The sequence below is a fragment of the Pholcus phalangioides genome, unplaced genomic scaffold (assembly GCF_987345545.1).
Source record: "Pholcus phalangioides strain wild (caught in Gottingen) unplaced genomic scaffold, Ppha-v1.0 ptg000007l_1, whole genome shotgun sequence".
Lineage (NCBI taxonomy): Eukaryota > Metazoa > Arthropoda > Arachnida > Araneae > Pholcidae > Pholcus > Pholcus phalangioides.
Window position 1 is genome coordinate 13,494,935 of NW_028301600.1, and position 21,364 is coordinate 13,516,298.

The following is a 21,364-nucleotide window of genomic DNA, read 5'->3' on the forward strand; positions in this document are numbered from 1 at the left end:
CTTCTCATTAGTTGTTCGGTCTTCTCTTCTGGGGTGTCTATTTCTTCGATATGTACCTCCATCTTTTCCCTCGATGATATAGGAATGAGGTTTCGATCCTGTCTTGATTATGACACCTTGTTGCCATGGTTCACAAGGTCTTTTCTTGAACCAGACCCTTGAGCCTTGTTTGAGTTCAGGATGATGCATTGCATGTTTGTCAAATCTTTCCTTCTAATATGCTTGTCTAGTTTTCAAGATTTTACTGGCTTCAGCTGTAGAAAACTTTGGCTTGAGTTGATGAGGATGAGTTGTCATAAAGGATCTTAATCGTCTGCCCATCAGCAGTTCAGCTGGAGAAGGAAGATCCTGTGTTGGGTGTATCCTTATAATCCAGTAGGACCGTATGTAGATCTTTACCTTCTTCTAGAGCTTTTGTGAGTGACTACTTCAAAGTTTTTATAGCTCTCTCAACTTGGTCGTTGCTTCTGGGAAAGTGAGGTGAAGTAATACTGTGTGTCACTTTCCACTCTTTGAAAAATTTTCGAAGGCTTTCTGCATTAAATGGTGGCTTTCCATCACTCACCAATTCTTCTGAAGTGTTCAAAATTTTCAACAGGATGGATAGGATGTACCACGAATTATTAGTACACCGTCAATCAACTGATTTTACAAGGGGACACCAGTATCGATTGGTAAAAGACAATGTGAGGTTATGGTGTCGCAGGGAATTTTTCTCTAATAGGGTTGTTAATAAATGGAACAGCTTACCCCCCCCCCCCGGAGGTAGTAAATTGTAGCACAATTGTCACGTTTAAAAAGAAATACGATAAACATGTTGGGGTAAATCGAGAAGCAATCTATACTTGAAATTAGACAACCATAAGTATTCTTTATGGGCATTGTATAATATTTCATCATGTGTATATATATTGTATGTAATTACATTTTTAATTGGGTTGCTGTATTTTCTAAATATATAACATTCATATTTGTTATGGGCATCTTTTTCTCAGCCACCTCCTTGGGCATTTTGCCTGTTGTGGCATTGTATTGTATTATCGAGAGTGCTACTGTAGCATGTGCATCTCATCTCGCATCAAAGAGGAGAATTTCAATATACACTTTAATTTATAATATGATCTCGAAGGATTTTCTACCAAATGGCTGATATTCTGAAAAATATTGTACATTAATAAAAAAAATATGATTTGATAACTTTGTGGTGCCCTTTTCTCCTGATGCCCTAAGCAAAATTGGCAGGTTTTTGACACATGGCAGTTTTTAATGGTTTGAACCAGTCTCCCAAACGTTTTGTTTAATCGGCCCCTTCTTCAAAAAAAATTTTCTCTCATCGCCCCCCCCCCCCCAACTCAAGTAAACCCATAAGATCCTATGTTAAAACAGTAGGTTCTATTGCCCCCTTGGACCATTCCATTGCCCATTTTGGGAAATGCTAGTTTAAACCGTGGTTTAAACTGTCATGTCAAAAACCATCCGTCAAAAACCTCAAATACTGCTTTTCAATATAAAAATTCCCATTGGAAATATGTTAATTGCATGTAATGTTTAAAGTGACTATGTTATACAAAGAATAAATATTTAATATGATTCTAAAATAATTTTCTAGTCTACAGAATTATTTTCACAAAATATGTATGGTTTTTTTTTTCTAATAAATACAATTTGAATAAAGCATAGCATAACAACTGAAGGGAAAACTAGGGAATGATTTGACATTCTCTGATTCAAGATGATTCTTGACTTTCCAAAATTTCTTCAACTGCTTATGTATATGCATTGATATAAACCATCTGCTGTACTCTTTTTACAACAGATAAGTGTTAAAAAAAGTATTACATCATATATGTAATTTTGATTTCTGTTATTAAATTAACTAGATAATAACTGATATTCAAAACGATACTCTTATTGTGCATAACATTGAAATATATCTAGCGATCAAAATACTAAGTTGTAGGACTAAAATGCCATTTAATTTGACAATGCTAGCTTGTACATGAAGCTTAAGAAACTCCTGTTACGTATCCTTAGTCAAACTTATTCTTACTTTTGCACTATGATATGGTATATTTACTAGCATTTATAATGAAATGGTTTTCCAATTGAAGCTGTATTTAATGTGCAAAACAAATGCTTTGGGTATCAAGTCTTGTCAGCTCTGCTTTGGTTGAAAATACTCTTTAAAGCTCTGTGAATTTATACACCCTGAGCTAAGAAATTTTTAGGTGAAAATAAATGAGTTTAATTAGTGTATTAACAGATTCTGCATGAGAATTTTTACATGGAATAAAATTTTGGACAGATTAAAAAATTTAAAATATAAAAAAATATTTTTTTTTTCTCAAAAATTATAATTCTGAATGTAAAACCCTTTAATTTACATAAAAGTAAGAGTTTTGTTATTTAGCATATTTATCAGGTTAAAAAAACTATTTGACAACATTGACAATAAGTTTTTGGCTGTTTTAATACTGATTTAGTTTCTGAAGGATCTAAAACCTAACTCTGATGCCTATGGCCCCCACAAGGGGGTGGACTGACAAGGCTCCAGCCCTGGGGCCCGGGAGGATTTTAATCATTTTTTTGTTTTTCACGCTATAAATTCATCATAAAGGGGGGCCCCGTGAAAGTCTGGTCGGGGGCCCATAAAAGATCCCAGCCTAGGGGCCCTGCTTCAGGATGTGGGGGCCATGCTGATGCCCTATCATACATATTTTGAATAAGCAGCTCTATTCCACTTAGCAAATTGAACACAAATAATGAGTAGCTTAGATAAATAAACCATAAAATGATATTTTATGTGTTATAGACTCTTATGTCGAAAAATTGAAAATTGCAAATTATAATTACAAATACAAATACAAATACAAATACAACGCCACAACAGGCAAATTGCTCAACGAGGTGACTGACTTAAGAACATCATGGATCCCCGAGCCCCTACCTACTACTGCTACACCACACATGCGACCCCCCCCCCCCCCCGCGGAACCCCCCCCCAACGAATCGTCGGTACATGCGGGAATGTGCGTGTACGTGTAGTGCAACCTGACGTAAAGTTTGTTTCTGTGTAATGCTTGTTATGTGTAGTGCTGTCATCTGCCCCCAGTTTTTCTAACTATGAGTGAAGTGTTATGATTGAACGATTTATCGTTGTAGGACTGTTGCTCTCTGTGGCGAGACTTTTTAACGGGGAGATCAGCTCGCATTTGCGCCTTGAAGTTGGGAACAACAGAAAACCAACTTCAGCCGACCACCACTGTGGGGTTCGAACCCGGATCCTCGCATCACGAGTCCGGCACTATAACCACTCGACCACCACAGCGGCTCCACATTAACATTGTTTTAATTATTGTAATAAATTAATGTTTAAAAATAAAACATTGTAATAAACAAAAAAGAATGTCTTTTATCATGTGTTGAACTAGGTTGAACACATACCTATTGTGTTCAAAACATTATCAAAAAGCACTCATTTAGGTTTTTGAACCTGTTTAAACCTGTTTTTGATGCTTGTCATGTCAAAAACCCAACCCTGGCCCTAAGCATGTGCTTATTTTGCTTAATGGTTGATCCGACCCTGTTAATAACTATACAACCCCTTGACATATAAATGCCATATCTGAAGTGTATAATCATTATTTAGATCCTTTCTCAAATTAAAAGTATGCCACTAGGATCAATGGTTCATGAGTAAAAGGTGGCCAGATTAACTTAACCATTCACAATTGTTAATTATACTTGCTAATGAAATTAAGTTTTGGGACAACCGCATATGTATCTTATAGAGGGAAAAGTTTAGTTATGTTTATGTATAATGAAATTTGGAAAGTATGTTTTTTGTTAACTATTTCAGCTTATTATATAAATGTATTGTGCCATTGGAGTTATAAAAATTTATTTCTGCTTATTTTCTTCACAGAGACTATAACTGCCTTGTTCAAAACAAACTTTTCTGTGGATTTTCCATTTGATCCACAAGAGCTCTTAGCATTCTCACTTATAGGGGTCTTCTGTGGATTTGCTGGTGCTCTTTTTGTTTGGCTTCATAGACAAATAGTGTATTTCAACCGCCGACATAAAAAGATGAATTCATTTTTACAAAGAAAGTAAGTTTTTCACTATGTGTTAAAATATTTTTCAGCTGATTAAGTGAATAGTAGTTCCCAATGAATTAGCAGTTTTTTAATCCTTTCCTTGAAAGAAAGAAAAGAGGTGTGTGCAGCAAATTGTGCGTTTGCTCCTCCAACTTCTTCATCATCTCAAAATTTTAGTATTCTCAATGCCTTTTTAAGTGGTCCAAACAAAACAAATTGTAGTAGCAGAGGAATAAATCCAGACTGCAGGAAGAGTGTTCTATAGCTGACCAGTGAATTGTTTTCAGTCATTAACGTAGCAGTGTATGACCATCCATTGTCATGGAGAACAACGACATGAAAAACCAATCTTAACAGACATTTTTTGATATGCTTGGGTCCAGGACATGCTCAATGATGGAATGAGCTTTCCCATAGCTAATACTGTACCAACTGTGGATGCTATTTCTGGTTCTCTGTTCAGTTAATTTCTTGTACAGCTTAAATGTTCTGCTAATCATACACTTAAATGTTTTCTGCAGTGATGCTGATCTGTGTGTCATGTCATGGGAATCATTTTTGACTCAATCATTCCCTGCTAAATGTCATTCTATACTAATCATAAACTTGAGTTTTGAGCAGAGTTGCTTCTCAGAACTGTGCATAGAGCTTCCTCACAATTTCAGATGGTTTTATGTTTTCTATGGCCAGAAATTTTACATTAATGCACTGTTCAATGATATATATGTTACTGTAAATGTGATAAATCCGGTTATTGTGCATAATTGCCAACCATTTTAGTGAGTGTGATAAATTTCCCTAAATTTATCACTTTTACAGAAGATTATTCATAATCCTCTGCTCGTATTGATAAATATGATAAATCGCAGACCCATAGCCAGAAATTTCATTCAGAGGGGGACCACTTGAATTTCAGGATGAGGAACCAAAGCAATAGAACAATACATCTGGCTTGCCATTACGATTTAGTTAAGAAATATGGAGGAAAACCAAGTACACTTGGATCCAGTATTTCCAGCTTTGTGAACACAAGACTACATTTAGAATGAAAAAATATCCAATTATGGCAGAAATTTTAGTATCTCTTATACAGATATTTGCCTGATCCTTTTTCATTAAGGTTAGGAAAATTTTATGTGGGAATGCAAATGGGAATCCCTTAATATAGACATTGGCAGAACGCCATGTTTGTGTTATTATGTTGACCTGCACCCTGATGTTTTTTCCCTTTTTTCAGTCATTTTCTCACATTTTGGGGGCAGACCCTCAAGCCTCCCTCCCATCTTCTCACTACGACCTTTATAAATTGTCAAAGAATAACTTAAATTTATTGAAAATTTTCTCAAACTTCAGTGTACGATAGTGAACTCGATCAATGATGTTGATTACGTTTAAAAAGTTGATAAATGTGAAGAAAGCTAACATATTATAAGACTGATAATAATTTATACGTTTTCATCATTATGACACTTATTTTCATTTAGTTTACACATATTTTACCAAAAAAATTTGAAAGGTCCCATCACATATGGGAGAAACTGATGTGTTTAAATTTAAGTGATATTTTTGCATTATTTCTTCCATATTTATCATACTTACTAACTTAATTTGGAAATTAGACATAACCTGCTGAAAATTATAGTTATCTAATTTAGCTAGACAAATTGGTGATTATGCATAATAACCGGTTGTTATGTATTACAACCAGTTATTATGTATAATATAAGAAGCGTGGAGCGTTTTTTGCTCTGTAATAAATTAAGTAAATTAAAATCTGTAATAAAATTAAGGTGCAATATTATAATGACTAATTCAATGGATGATGCTGTAGACTGCTTTTTGCCGTATAAGGAATGTTTTGTGTTGGTGGAGGATCAAATAATCTCTGTGCAATGCAAGTCATTGTTCATTTTTATTTTGCGGGCTTCACTGTGACAAGACATTTAAAGAAATTCTCAAAAGCCTGAGCCAATACATGGAAATGCGCAGTATGTAACTTACGAAGGAATCAAGATATCTCTCTTCAATCCAAGATGAATCGTACACACACACACTCACTCTCTCTCTCACACTTCATTCCTCTGAGATCAATCAATGCTTATGTCCTGATCTTGTACATCTGACTGAACACCTACCTGTATCTAAGACAGGTATTGTATTTTGTAGAGTTTTGTTAGTGTAAAAACAGCAGAATTTATTTACGCAAATCAGAAAATATCAGGGTTATCAAAATTTATCATATAGATGACACTAAAGCATATCATACTGATTGCTCTGGTATTTAATAAATTTGATTATGATTTTGCCACTACTTTTTCTAATGATTTTGCTTGTATAACACTATTCACTAAAAATTTAATAATTAATTCTAACCGTAACTATTCATTTTCGTCACCTAAAACTATTTATTTAATAATTGATTTATATTTCTCACATTCGTGTTTAATTTTGCCTCTCATTTAATTTTCATTGTTTTATACTAAAAAAAATGTGAGTAACTTGTTATACTACTGTTTATGCATATTAAAATTTCACTTATATGTTTTTTTTATTGGACCGAACACAACACATAAAGCATACAATCAAAACAACCGAAAAAAATGACATTTCAATGACAGACACTCTGCGACCCCAAGGGACTACAAGTCCCATATTTTAATTTATTTTCACTTCATGTTAATAATATGTTCCATTCTATGATAAGCCTAATAATAATATCCACCTTAATATGAAATATCTAAATACTTTTAAATTTACAAATATTGCTGGCTTGAATGTTTTTGATAATTTGAATTTGGTATTTTATCCCAAATTGTATGCAAATGCAAAATCTATAATCACATTAACTATTCATCAATATCTGAGTAATTGCACTGTTATGCAACTACTGGCCATTTATTCATCAACTACTAACTTTATTAATTACTTATTTTGGTGTTCATATTCAGTATATACATCTAATTTATGTGTGTTTTAGTCAGAGTAACTGCATTTTCACATTTCAAATCCAATACTTTATTTTCAAAAGTGTGACTAACATGTTATGCTATAAGTTTTGAAAATCTACAATCTCAGTCATGTTTCAATTTTTTATCATATTATGTTTGTAAAATTATATACTTCATCCTTTCCTGCTGAATGCAAGAATAATTATTGTTATTCAAGCATGAACTATCTGTGACATCGCCCCCGACACATGCTGGAAGAAAAAGAAAGCCACTTCCCCAGAACGATGATTGATGTACATCATAGGTTCCCAACCTTTTTGGAATTAGCGCCCCCTTTTTTTAGTGCATGACTCCATAGCGCCCCCCTCCTCTGCAGGTAAACTATATTGTACATAGTATGTATTGAAAACAAGGGCAAAATTTTAAATTAATTTATTAATTTATGAGAAGGTAATAATGTATTTTTATCACAGTATTTAATTGGAAATATATATGCTATTTCAAATATGAATATAATATTGTTAGTGAGATATGTTAGTGGTGTATGTTTGTTGCTGTGGGTGTATGTTTGTTGCTGTGGTGGTCGAGTGGTTATAGTGACGGACTCGCGATGCGAGGATCCGGGTTCGAACCCCACAGTGGTGGTCGGCTGAAGTTGGTTTTCTGTGGTTCCCAACTTCAAGGCGCAAATGCGAGCCGATCTCCCCGTTAAAAAGTCTCGCCACAGAGAGCAACAGTCCTACAACGATAAATCATTTAATCATAACACTTCACTCATAGTTAGAAAAACTGGTGGCAGATGGCAGCACTACACATAACAAGCATTACAGAGAAACAAAAAACTTCACGTCAGGTTTCACTACACGTACACGCACATTCCCTCATGTACCGATTCGTTGGGGGTTCCGCGGGGGGGGGGTGCATGTGTGGTGTAGCAGTAGTAGGTAGGGCCTCCCAAAAAATGGCTCGGGGATCCATGATGTTCTTAAGTCAGCCACCTCGTTGGGCAATTTGCCTGTTGTGGCGTGGTATTTGTATTTGTATATCTGAGCTTGATATGATGAAACTAATTTCTCGATAGTTGGTGTCATTTTTGTCATCAATAATCTTAAATCTCCGCGTTCCAGTATTGACAATCTGTTTCTTTTCTTTGTTAATAGACTGGTGACTATGCTAAATCCTCTCTCGACTAAATATGATAATGGAAATGCAACAAAAAACTTTTTTGCTGCAGCCCACAAGGCCGAATATAATGTTTGAATTTGGCTTTGTAGCCAAATTTCCTGATACCCTTTTCTTAATTTTAATTTCAACTCTCCATTTGTTGATAATTCTATCAACTCTTCCTGCAGCGATAATTCTGTTATTTGTATGTTTGAGGAAGGTTCTATAGGACCCACTCTGGAATAGTCATATTGAGTATATCCTGAAATCTATTCGTAAAATCTTTTGTCAGTGCTTCCAAATGCTGGCAATAAACCAAAATGTCGGTATCAGTTGTTTCCATTGAAAAAAGCATTGGAAACTGATAAAATTGTCGTCTACCAAAGTTTTGTTCGTACAAAGTAAGTTTTGACACGAACGCTGAAATAATTCCTTTTGCTTTGATGAAATTCAAATCAATACCTTGGAGTTGTACATTCATTTCATTAAATTTGGTATATAAATGGGCCAAATAGGCAATATCGCTCTTAAATTTCAATAAATTCTCTCTTAATGAATCATCCTTGTTTTCAAAAAACTTTGTGACTGATTCAAAGAGTTCGTAAAATTCGTTTCAGACAGGTACCTTTTGACAACCAACGGACTTCTGTGTGTAATATAAACGATTGAAGTTTTCATCACAAAGATATTTCCAAATATTGTGTTATGGAGAGCATTGCTTCTGATCTAGTTAATTGCTGTAATTACATATTGAAGCGAGCGATGAAGGCGATCACTAAAGTTTTTTGCGACCAAATGTTGTCGATGCACTGCCACTATATTTGGTACGACTTTTTTCACGAATGAAACGAATCCACGGTAGCGTCCAACCGTTGCTGGAACACCATCGGTTGCAATGGACAAAATATTAGTCACAGAAATTCCTTTTTCTTCAAAATAGTGTTAAACGTCAAATATAGATTTTCCTTTAGTGACCATTTCTAATGTTCTGGTGAATAATAGTTCTTGACAAATGTTTTCATCTTTTATGAAGCGAACGTATGCCAGAAGTAAAGACTCCTTTGTTGGTAAAGTAGATTCATTGAGTTGTAAGGAAAATTCGGTAGTCGCCAAAAAATCAGTTAGAGATTTCTGCACATCCTCGGACATTTCGTCAATTCGTCTCTGCACTGTATTATTACTCAATGGAATTGTTTTAATAATATCAGCCGGTTGCTTATGCAGCACAGTATGCAGGACTTCGTTTACATCTGGCAGTATCAATTCTTCGCCAATAGTGTGCGGTTTTACCCGCTTTAGCAATGAGTAAGGAAATGTATGACGCTCGTAATCCATCATTTTCTTGTTTCGATGTTGTCGAAAACATATTAGTTAAAGTTGGACGTCTTGAATGTTGATCTCTTAGCATTTGAAAGGGAGATAAATCTTTATCTGTCGGAAACTCCCAGTGATACCGCAATATTGAACATGCAAACCTGGCTAATATGATTTGAACACAAAACACCCCCCCCCTCATTCTTCTGAACGCCCCCCCCCCAATATGACTTGAACAAAAACCACCCCCCTCAGACTTCTCAGCGCCCAGGTTGGGAACCACTGATGTACATGCTTGAAGCACCATCTTGTGATTATTAGAGTTATCACGCACACAATGTCAGTTCGTTTCTCATCCTGTACATATGTACATAATATGTTGTGCAAATAAAGTCCATCTCATACGCCTAACAATGGTGACCTTGGACAGTTTGATCATCAGTTACCACATTTTATCTATAAAGAAACAGCTAGGTGCATCGCAACGGAAACAACACGTGCAGTTGAACATTCTTGCCCACACAAAAGTGAAATCCTGACGTACGTCGCAGCTGTAAGGATACCACCATACAACTTCGCCGATCCTACACTGTGGTTCCTGATGTGCAAATCAACTTTTGAACTAGGGATTCTGAAACCAGTAATGGACAGCCGCACAAAATTCAACTACATGGTGGCCCATCTACTGCCGGAAGCAGCTTCCATCATCTGCAATGTCATCACAAATCCACAGGCAGCACATCCTTACGGTCACATGAAGCCAAAATTGATCAAGCGGAAGGGTGAAACTTCTCACTGTGGAGCAACTTGGTGATTGTCGCCAAAGTGAACATTTGTGTGTTATGTGGCATCACTCAGAATCACACAGCGTGCCGGACGAACTCATGTTTAAAGTGTTCCTTCAGGTTTTACCATCATCTGTACAATCCATCCGGGCTGCAGTCATGCCACTTACGTTGGACAAAGCGGCCGACATCACCGATCACGTCATTAACGTAGCACCACAAGCGGTAAGTGCCTATATTCTAACTCTTCTGCGAATTCCACTGAGGAACGTTTATTGTCGGAAATCAAAAAACTGCATCTGAGAATTGATGAAATTTCCCATGGATCAAACCATAGCCCATACCGAAGTCAATACCTGCGACAGAGTAGCAGATTGAAAAATCGTTAAGAGTGTTGGTATCATCGATGATTCGCCACCAATTCCAATAAGTCGCTCCTTGCAAATATTTGGGAAATGAGCTCAGCAAAGAGTAGAGGCGACTTGCTCTTTGCACCTAATCTTACGTTGCCTGTTTGTGAAGGATATTAAAACAAACATATTGTTCCAGATAACTTCTCACAAGCTCTTGAAATAAGCAGAGAATGAAACAATTTGCAGGATGACGCAGGTTTATTCACAGAAAATAGCTATTTCAGACATACAAGCAGACAGAACATGATTGACAATAAGAATTAAACACTGAGCTTACAACAACTCTGACCACCCACTCTATTCCTTGCATCGTTTTTAAAGATAATCTTTGCTTGGATTTCGGCTTGAGAAGAAATTTTTCTTGCCCATTTTACATCACCAATGTGTCAACACCTATACTGGGTGCAGACTTTCTTCACTATTTGACCTATTCCCAGATCTTCGTAACAAGTTCCTACTTGACTTGAAAATGAAATTAAAAAGTCCCGGACGCGTCTCAAACGCAACGTGCATTCATTCAATGAAAACAATTACTGGTGACACTGTATCACAAGCTTATTTCTGAATTCCCAGAGATTACTAAACTTCCAAATGCACCAGTAAAGCACAACACCATCCATCATATATCCACAAAAGGACCCTCCTGTAATGGCAAAACGTCGTAAATTAGCTCCAGGCAGATTAAAAATATCAACCTTCGAGGAGTAATTATGTCTCACCTCTTCATATGGATCCAAAAAATAGTACCTTTGAATGGAAACCTGTAGGAGGTTATCATGCTTTAAATGCACAAACATTAAAAGATAAATATCCCATTCCTTGCATATCCGATTTTACTGCTGAACTGCATGGCACAAAAATATTCAGCCTTGTTGATCTCATAAAAGCTTAACATCAGATCCCAATAAATCCTGATGATGTCCATAAAACGGCAATGTGCACACCTTTCAGATTGTTTAAAAGCACCAGGATGGAACTCGAATTGTGGAACGCTTCTGCAACCTTTCAGTGATTCATCTATGAGGTGAGCAGAGGACTTCCTGGAGTTTACACCTTCATCGATGACATCCTGATTGCATCAAAAGATCCTGATGAGCACATCCATCATCTCAACTCTTCAACAGACTTAAAGAATATGGACTCTGCACCAATGTATCCAAGTGAAACTTCTGTAAAGAGACCATCAACTTTCTAGGATTCTGGCTATCTGCATGCGGCATCAAACCTCTGACTGATTGAGTTCAGTGTAGTTTGGATTATCCACAGCCAAGGACCTTGACACAATTTCAAAGATTTCTCGATATGTATAATTTTTATTCAACGTTTTATTCTGAAAACAGGTGATTTGTTACACCAAATAATTAAATTTCTCAAAGGTCATTAAAAAAATCACCTCGTTCTGCTCGTGCCAATAATCAACTCGCAAGGACCAATGAATCAATAAAATCATTCACTTTGACCAAAAATGCCATGTGAAATGCCACACTTCTGAGAAATCCACTCCCCGGAACTAAATTAAGTGTTTAGGTAGAATGCTTCAGATGTCGCAGTGGGAGATGCTCTTATGCAATTTGCCAATAAATGGAAACCCATTGTATTTTTCTCCATGAAGTTGTCCAAAAATCAAAACAAATGGTCCGCTTATGACTGAGAACTGTTTGCAATTTATTCATCTATAAAAAAATTCAAGCACATGCTCGAAGGCAGGGAGTTCATTATCTTCACAGATCAGAGGCCCCTGATTTATGCCTTCAAGCAGAATCCAAACAAATGTTTACCATGACAACTTCGTCATTTGGACTTGATATCCCAGTATTCAACCGATATCCGTCATGTCTGAGGCTCTCAAAATTATGTCGCAGATGCATTGTCGAGAATAAAAATTGACACAGTAACTGGTTCCAAGGACATTAATTGAAAAGAATTTGGGGAATGTTAAACAAGCAAACCAGAACTGAAAGAAATTTTGAAGGGCAACAAAACACCTATACAACTAGAACCGAAACCATGCCACAGATGGTGAATTATAGTGTGACACTTCAACTGGCTCACCCAGACCTTTCATTCCAGACTCGTATCGCAAGCTGATTTTTGACCACCTTCACTATCTATCGCATCCCGGAATCGCTGAAACAAGAAAACCTCGTTTGCTCATGATATGTGTGGCCAAACATGAACAAAAACATCACAGCTTGGGTACACTGCTGCCAATCATGCCAGCGATCTAAAATCCAGAAGCACACAAAAACACCTCTGAGCACCTTTGCACTTCCCGATGCTTGTTTTGCTTGTGCACATTGACATTATAGGTTGATATTGTACATTATAGGTGGTATTGATCCACCATCAAACTGGAACATCTGCTGTCTCACCATGATAGACAGATTTACAAGATGGCCTGAAGTGACACCGATATCAGACATACGTGCTGAAACCATCTGCAAAGCATTCTTTGATTCATGAATCAGTCAGTTTGGTTGTTCCTCAACAGTGACCACAGATCGTGGAACTCAATTTGAATCTCATCTCTTCCAGCAGCTCACAATACTATTTGGAACAGATCGCATATGAACCACTCCATACCATCCAATCACCATTGGTCTGGTCGAGCGATTTCATCGCACCCTAAAAAGTGCTATCATAGCTCATGACAACACTAAATGGACAGAATTACTTCCTATAGTCCTCCTGGTTCTACGATCCACTTTCAAGAACGATCTTCAAGCTACCTGTGCCGAACTGGTCTATGGAACCACTCTCGATTACCGTCTGACCTACTTTTAGATGAGGTGTCTAAATCTGCGCCAGAGGTTACCTATACATCAAAGCTGTCTTTTTCTTATGAGAAAATTATCACCTGCTTCTCCATCTCAACACTTTCAAGATTTATGTTCATCCTTCCGTAAAATCTTGTTCTCGTGTGTTTTTACACATAGACAAAGTTCGACTTGCATTAAGTGCACCCTACACCAGACCGTATCCTGTAGTGCAAAGAAACGACAAAGTTTTTATAATCAAAGTGAATGGCAAATCCATCTCTGTCTGTATTGACAGAATCAAGCCTGCTTTCACAATGGATGACAGTGAACCACCTGCAGTCACCGAACTACTAAACAACATTGGTTCTAAAGAGGACTCTAAAAGTTTGTGAAGTGGATAGACGAGAATAATGTATTGTCGGATAATCAGCATGGGTTCAGGAAGGGAAAGTCATGTGTAACTAGCATCCTTTGCTTCTATGATCACGTGACTAAGGCTTTGGGTAAGAGCAAAAATGTTGACGTTGTTTACCTTGATTTCCAGAAGGCATTCGATCGGGTCCAACATAGAAAACTCTTGAAGCGTTTACACGAGATTGGAATTGGGGGCAACTTGCTGAATTGGATAGAATCGTGGTTAAGAGATAGGTCGCAACGAGTTATGGTGAACAGGGAATTCTCTGGTTGGACAGACGTCACAAGTGGAGTTCCTCAAGGAAGTGTCCTTGGCCCCATACTTTTTTCACTTTTTATCGATAAACTCGATCAGGGTATCGATGGGAGTACTAGCAAATTTGCAGATGATGTGAAGTTGATGGGGCTAATCGGGAATCAAAGGGATAGGGAGTCCCTCCAGACCAGTCTAAACAGGATTGCAGCATGGGCAAATGAATGGAGCATGACGTTTAGCGTTGATAAGCTCCAATGAGTAAGTCATTGGAGATATTTATATTTACTTATTAGTTATACAACACCTAATGCTAATTCCAAATGTATTGGCTCTCTAACAAATCATGGATTTTTATCTCTAATCTCTCATATAACAAGACCTTCTCATCTAATACTCTTGTATTGATCACATTTTTCTTTGCAACTTTAACCTTTTAACCATTTAAAGGCCAATGTTCCATAAATGGAACATAGTTTTATTTACAAAAATATCAGATAGAAATTGATTCAAACATTTCTGGTTTTTTGAAGTATATAGACGAGAGTTTGAAGTATTTTTTGAAATAAATTTTCGGAAACTTCAGGTTGATATAAACATTTTTGACAGAATTTTGAAATTTTATATTTTATGGGAATTTTTTTTTCCCATTTCGATTAAAATTTGCCAAAATTTCAATTTTGAAGTAAATTGAAAATTTTGCGTTCTTCTACCACTTAATATATCAATCAAAGTAAATCAATTAGTTTCTTTGTACTGTTAAGCATTAAAGAGATATGCACATTCAAAAATGCATGTTCCATTTATGGAACATTGGCCTTTCAAGAGAGTGGGATTCTAGAGATATCTAATGTGCAGTGCGCTGCTTCGATTTTCCCATTGAAACCCCAGGGTATTATCATTCAACATGTGTATAGGGGCTGATTCTGGGTAATATGACGCAGAGGAATGTGCTCTCTGGGGTGGATTGTTTGTATATATATTGGGTGAGTACTTTTTTATTCTTGCATTCTTAGAAATGCATGTTTTTGTGAACCGCAAACTAATCAAAACGAGTTCGACAATCTTAGATAGTCTTGTTGTGTTCAGCTGAGTGTAACCATATCAAAAAGAGATATCTCACATTAGAAGAAGCTGTAAGATATTTAGGAACTCTTTCAGATTCTGAATTAGAATACATAGATATATACCCATTATGTGCTAATGAAAATGGGAACATCACGGATAAAGATGATATTGTTTGAAATGATCTAATATCAACTGATCTATGTGAAATGCTAGATAATTTTGCAACAACGAGGATGAGGTGTCAGAAAACTCCAGAAACGTGTTCTTCAAAAGATGTAGGACAGAAAAAAGGAGCAAAACGTAAGTATAACACTTAAGTTTCAAGAAAAAGTAAGGCAGTTTTGAGCAATCCAAAAAAAAACTATTGCCATGGGATAAAAAAAATTCTTTCTAGAATCCGATCAAAACCTCGGCTCTGGATTCCATTGGAAAAGATTTGCCATATGACCATTATAGCACTTTAGATAATTCATTCAGAGTTGCGAGAAGCGGATCTTATTTCACATTTGAAATTCCGAAGAGAAGTGACAATTGACCTTCTACAAACAAAGGAGGGGTTAATTATTTAACCAGGTCCACGTTGTCAACTGAAAAAAAGATGTTTTGGTGATTTGATGGCCATTATATTGTGTCTGTGATGCAAGGACGGTGTGCGGTTTGCCAAAAAACACTATGTACAAATGCTACTAATGAGACAAACGGATCCATCAAATATATATGTTTTCCTTCTTTTATCACGGACAATTAGTAAAAAAATTTGAATTTTCTGCATTCATTTTTATGTTGAAAAACCAGTATGTGTTATGAATTTGAATTTGTAGTAGAAAATAGAAATTTTTGTCCGATAACTACTCCAGGAACAAATAATCATGAGAATATAGACAATACCACAGTTTCTGCTTTCACCTCTCCCCAAGTGCCAATGTTCTATTTATGGAACATCATGAAAAACGAAGAAAAAAAATTTTTCTTCAAATTTCAAAGTTAATTTATGTGAAGGCATGCAAAAGGACCTTGAATTCCAAATTTCAACACAAGTGACTTTGTTCATAGTTCGGCCTTTAAACAGTTAACTAATATTACTGACCATTTTCCTATTTTATGTGAACTTTCTTACACTATAAATAATTCTGATAAACAATTCCACAAAACTGTTGATTATAGTGGCATTTCACATCTTGTTTAAACAATTATGAATTTACTCTTCATTATAATCTTGCCCATTCTCAGTTTGATGAATTTATGTCGAGAATATAATCAAAGTTCACAAGATATATTACAATTAAGCATAAACAAAAAGTTGCTTTTAAGCCTTGGATTTCACCAGAACTCAAGTTCTATATTAATACCATAAGAAAAACTTTATTTAAAATCTAAAAAAATATCCATTTGATATTCTGATACAAACAGCTTATCAAAGTATTACATCATTTATCAAATCAAAAATAAAACTAGCCAAATGCACTTTTCAAAATCAGTTCCTAGATTGTAATACACCTGCTAAACAATGGAAATTTTTTGATAAAGTACTAGGAACAAATGAAAACCATGTCATTTTGCCTTCAGGTACTAATATGACTCCAATAGCAAATTAATTTTCAATGTACATTTTATAAACATTAATCCTCTATCTTGCCTAACATCTGATGATTTCAAAAATTATATTTATAACAATTCCATCTTTTTCTTTACCCAATTACACCTGATGATGTACAAAAGATTGTAAATAATTTATCATATAAAGTTTCCAGTACTGACTTAATTAATTCTAAATGGCTGACTTGATCAACGATTGCATTGTAAATGGGGTTTGGTTTTCTCAGATTCACTTGAATCTGCTACTGTTTTTTCAATATTTAAATCAGATGATAAAAATGATTTTAATAATTTTAGACCAATCTCTATTTTACCTTATATCTCCAAGATCTTTGAAACTATGTTAAAAACTAGACTCCATTCCTTTTTATCTATATAATCATAAGTTATATTCTAAAAATCACTATAGTTTCCTGCCAAATAAAACACTGAATCTGCTATTTTTAAATTAACTTCCTCTGTTGAACATAACATTGATGTATCAAAAAAGACTCATGTTTTTTTTCTTGGTATAAAAAAATTATTTGACAGCATAAATCATAAAATCCTTCTGTACAAACTTGAAAAACTTAGTATTGGAGGTAATACACTTGATCTTTTTAAATCTTATTTGGACAAGAGAATACAATCTGTTGAATGTATCACAAGGATTAGTGATCCCATGAACATAATAAAAGGTATTCCTCAGGGCTCAACCCTCTTCTTTTTACTATCTTCATTAATTACTTTTGTAAACTTGGTGTTGAAGGTGAAATAATTGTGTTTGCACGCATGACATGGTTCTTCTCTTCTCTGTTTCTGATAATCAGTCTTTCCAAAATATTGTTAATAATGATCTCTTAAAAGTAAGAAATTGGTTCCATATGCTAATGACCACGGCCGCAACTAGGGGGGAGTAGGCGGGTCTCATGCCCTGGGTGCTGGACCAGAGGGATGCAAATTTTACTCTCAAACCTTTCCTTCAACATTACAAGGAGGTTCCAAAATGCACACTTGCCCTGGATAACCAAACATCTAGTTGCGGCCCTGCTAATGACCTCCAAATTAATGTTACTAAAACCAAGTTTATAAATTTTTTGTTACATTCCAGAAACAAACCTGGCCAAATCAATGTTTCCATAGCATTAACTGCAACAATAACTCTTGCCATAAAGATCCAGAGCGAGTCAGTAAAATAAAATATCTAGGTTTGCATATTGACCTAGGTATGATATGGAAATCTCTGTGAAATATTTATTAGATAAACTTAGATTTATACTTTACAAATTCTATTACCTTAAAAAAATTTCAAATAACACCTTTTTATTAACACTTTACTATGCTTTTTACCATTTCCATTTAATGTACAGTCTTCTTGCTATGGGCAGTGACTATATTACTAATCTTCAACCAATCATTTTCCATTCAAACTAGAATTTTACGATTTATTACTATTGATTATCACTTGCCTACATTTGTCCTTTACAACCGCCTACAAATATTACATCTTCAACATATTTATTTTTACAAATCACTTTTGGTCTTTAACAAAAAATTGCTTTTCCTTCAACCTTAATGCCACTCGTTTGTCTTTAAGAACAAATAGTACTTATACACCAGGGCCGTCTTAAGAGCATCATGGGGACCCCCCGAGCCAAGTGATTTTTCTGAGGCCATATCGTTCAAATTCTCAAAGAATTCAATTACTTCTAGTTTTCTGAGGCCCCCAGGCATGACCACCTAGATAACCGACCTCTGCATAGGGTTGTGATGTCACAAGAAGTAGTGTTAAACCACGACCTCACCTAACGATCCCATTAGATACTGCGAGGATATGTTTTGATTTTTTTCTCCCTGAAGATTGAATTACGAAACCAGTCAGGATTTTTTGTCAAAACATTGAATTTTTTAAAACTATATATACGTTACTGATTTACTAAAAAAATAGCTTAAAATTATTAAATTAAATAATATATAATAAATTTAAATAAATAATTAAATTAAAATTTTTACCATTCAATTTTCTTTTTACTGAGAAGATAATTTCATAGATCTATATTTTAGTCACCCCAATTTTTTACTTTACATTCATTTGAGAACTGGCCAGAATATAAATAAATTAAAAACAGAATCCAAGTTTGATCACACATGCATAACTTCCTATGAAACACGTTCAAGAAAAGCAAGGATTCTCAAAACCCTTATTTTTCAAACTTAGAGACCTTGAAAGCTGAAAAAAAATGAAATATCTTCTTTGTTCCTTAACAATATTTGACAGCAATCAGTAAAATATACCATAATGTGCAATTAGGAAAACGCTTATTTACATGCTTGAAACAGCTTTATTTTACATGAATTCATTTCATTGACATAAGAAAATCCAATCTGTGTACATGAAATAAATTCAAAAATGAAAAACATTCAAAGAATGTAACATTTAAAACAATCAAAATTTATTTTTCATGAAAGTCAGTGATTATGAATAAAATAAACCAATTCATCTTAATCATTTGTGGTACAGATCGTGCAAGATATCAGAATTTAACATGAAAATACTCATGTTGCAATACAAATAAATAAATATATATGTATATAATGTATAAATTTCAAAAGTTTGGGAATTGACACTACCCAAATAATTCAAGTTTTATTCCCCTCCAGTGTTTTGTAAAATTTGTGCTGTAATATGGGATACACATTCTAATGTTTCTGGCAAAACTTTGCAAAATAAATGATCCAACCAGCTAATAAACCCAAAATTTGCACATTCATATTTCTGGAATAAGGGAAAAGCAATATATAAATAAATTAAATTGACACTGGATGTCTCTCTAATAAATAAACATATATATATTTTTTCATATACAAGTATATATATATATATATATATATACACACTTGTATATGAAAAAATTTATGGAAAAACTGGGAATATATGAAAAAAAAAGCGAATGTGAAAAAATATGTTCAATCGTGCTTGGCTACATAGGGGAAGAGCAAGAGATATAACACTACTGTTGCTAATGTCACTTGATCACATGTGCAGAAGCCTGTGTAATTTAGGAGTCCATGGCCCAGGTAGGCCCATGCGTTAAGATAGACTTACACTCTACCACTAATTTACAAAACAATAGCTAGAAAACATTTTACATATGTTATTCCAAATTTCTATAATTCCTTTTCTTTAAATTTTGATACTAATGTCTCTCTTCCTACCTACAAAAAATTAATTAAATCCTCTCTTTTATCTGAGACTGACATAGAAAAATACTTCTGAAACTTTTTTTTTTGTTTTTTAATTAATGTTGTGTAGAGCAGTGCGGTCTTAATGCATGGGCATGGTCCGGGGATTTAGCAAAAACGAGATCTGGCTAAAATTTTCTAGATTTTACCTGGTAGGGCCTCAGAAAAATTACTTGGTCCGGGGGGCCCATGATGCCCTTAAGACGGCCCTGGTGTATATACATACATATTGTAATTTTACCAAATGAATTCATTTTCATGTACATAAGTACTGTACATTACTTTTCTCCACCTAGAGCTTACATGTCTCCAACATCTTATATACCTTTCATTCCCCTCCCTCCCATGTTAACTACTCAAAGCACTCCCACCATGGTTGTCACAGTATATTTTGTTTATTCCCCCCATTTGTTTTCTTTCCTATAATTAGCTTATTGCTTGTGACATATCATTTATACTGTATATTCATTGATTTGTTTATGTATTAAATATCCATTATGAGCCTTTCCTTGGGTACAATTCTTTCAATTTAATATGTATTTTTTGTGCTTGAATAAATTAATAATAACTATCAATTTATCACAGTTATACCGTAACACATTATATATGGGATGATTATAAAAAAACTATCCCGACATATGGGCCCCTAACTATCATACCATTCACAGAAACTGAATGAAATTTTGGCATAAGGTATTTTGAGGTATGCGCTCAAGAATGATATGGAAAACAACAGTGTCACTCTAACAGTTACGGTTACAGTGAGAAAATTTTGAAAATATCAAATGGCAACACCAAGTTTTTTGTATTGGAATGCGATCTCCATACCGAAAAACACTAAATAGCGTTGGAATGGCACCTGTAACACGAAAATCCCCGGAGCTAGACAAGGAAAAAGTAAAAAGGACTTTGCCGTGCACCAGAGCATTAATGTTCGTTTCATTTGTCACACCGTATCTTCGGCTGAGATCCCAGCCTGATTAGTCCTCCACAAGGTCATGTGAAAAATTTGTGAAACACAATAAAATGCTTTATTTTATGCTGCTTCTCTGTCCTTATTGGTTGTCCTCACTTTTAGCCTATCTACCGCCGGTGATTTTCATGCTACAGTTGCCGTTCGAACGCTATTTAGGGTTTTTCACAATGAAGATCACATTCCAATACAAAAAAATTGGTGTTGCCATTTGATATTTTCGAAATTTTCTCACTGTAACTGTAACTGTTAGAGTGACACTGTTGTTTTCCATATCATTCTTGAGCGCATACCTCAAAATACCTTATGCCAAAATTTCATTCAGTTTCTGTGAATGGTATGATAGTTAGGGGCC

The 21,364-nt window shown here is 35.1% G+C and overlaps 1 protein-coding gene across 2 annotated transcripts in view; it reads left to right on the forward strand.

Annotated features, from left to right (window-relative positions):
• The window catches only part of LOC149084943 (chloride channel protein 2-like), a 424,727-nt gene that overhangs the window by 236,189 nt on the left and 167,174 nt on the right, over positions 1-21,364 (forward strand). For both annotated transcript variants that reach the window (XM_089232681.1, XM_089232680.1), the window contains one exon: positions 3,926-4,112. In XM_089232681.1, coding sequence (XP_089088807.1) covers positions 3,926-4,112 — 187 coding nt within the window. The remainder of the gene's footprint in view (positions 1-3,925; positions 4,113-21,364) is intronic.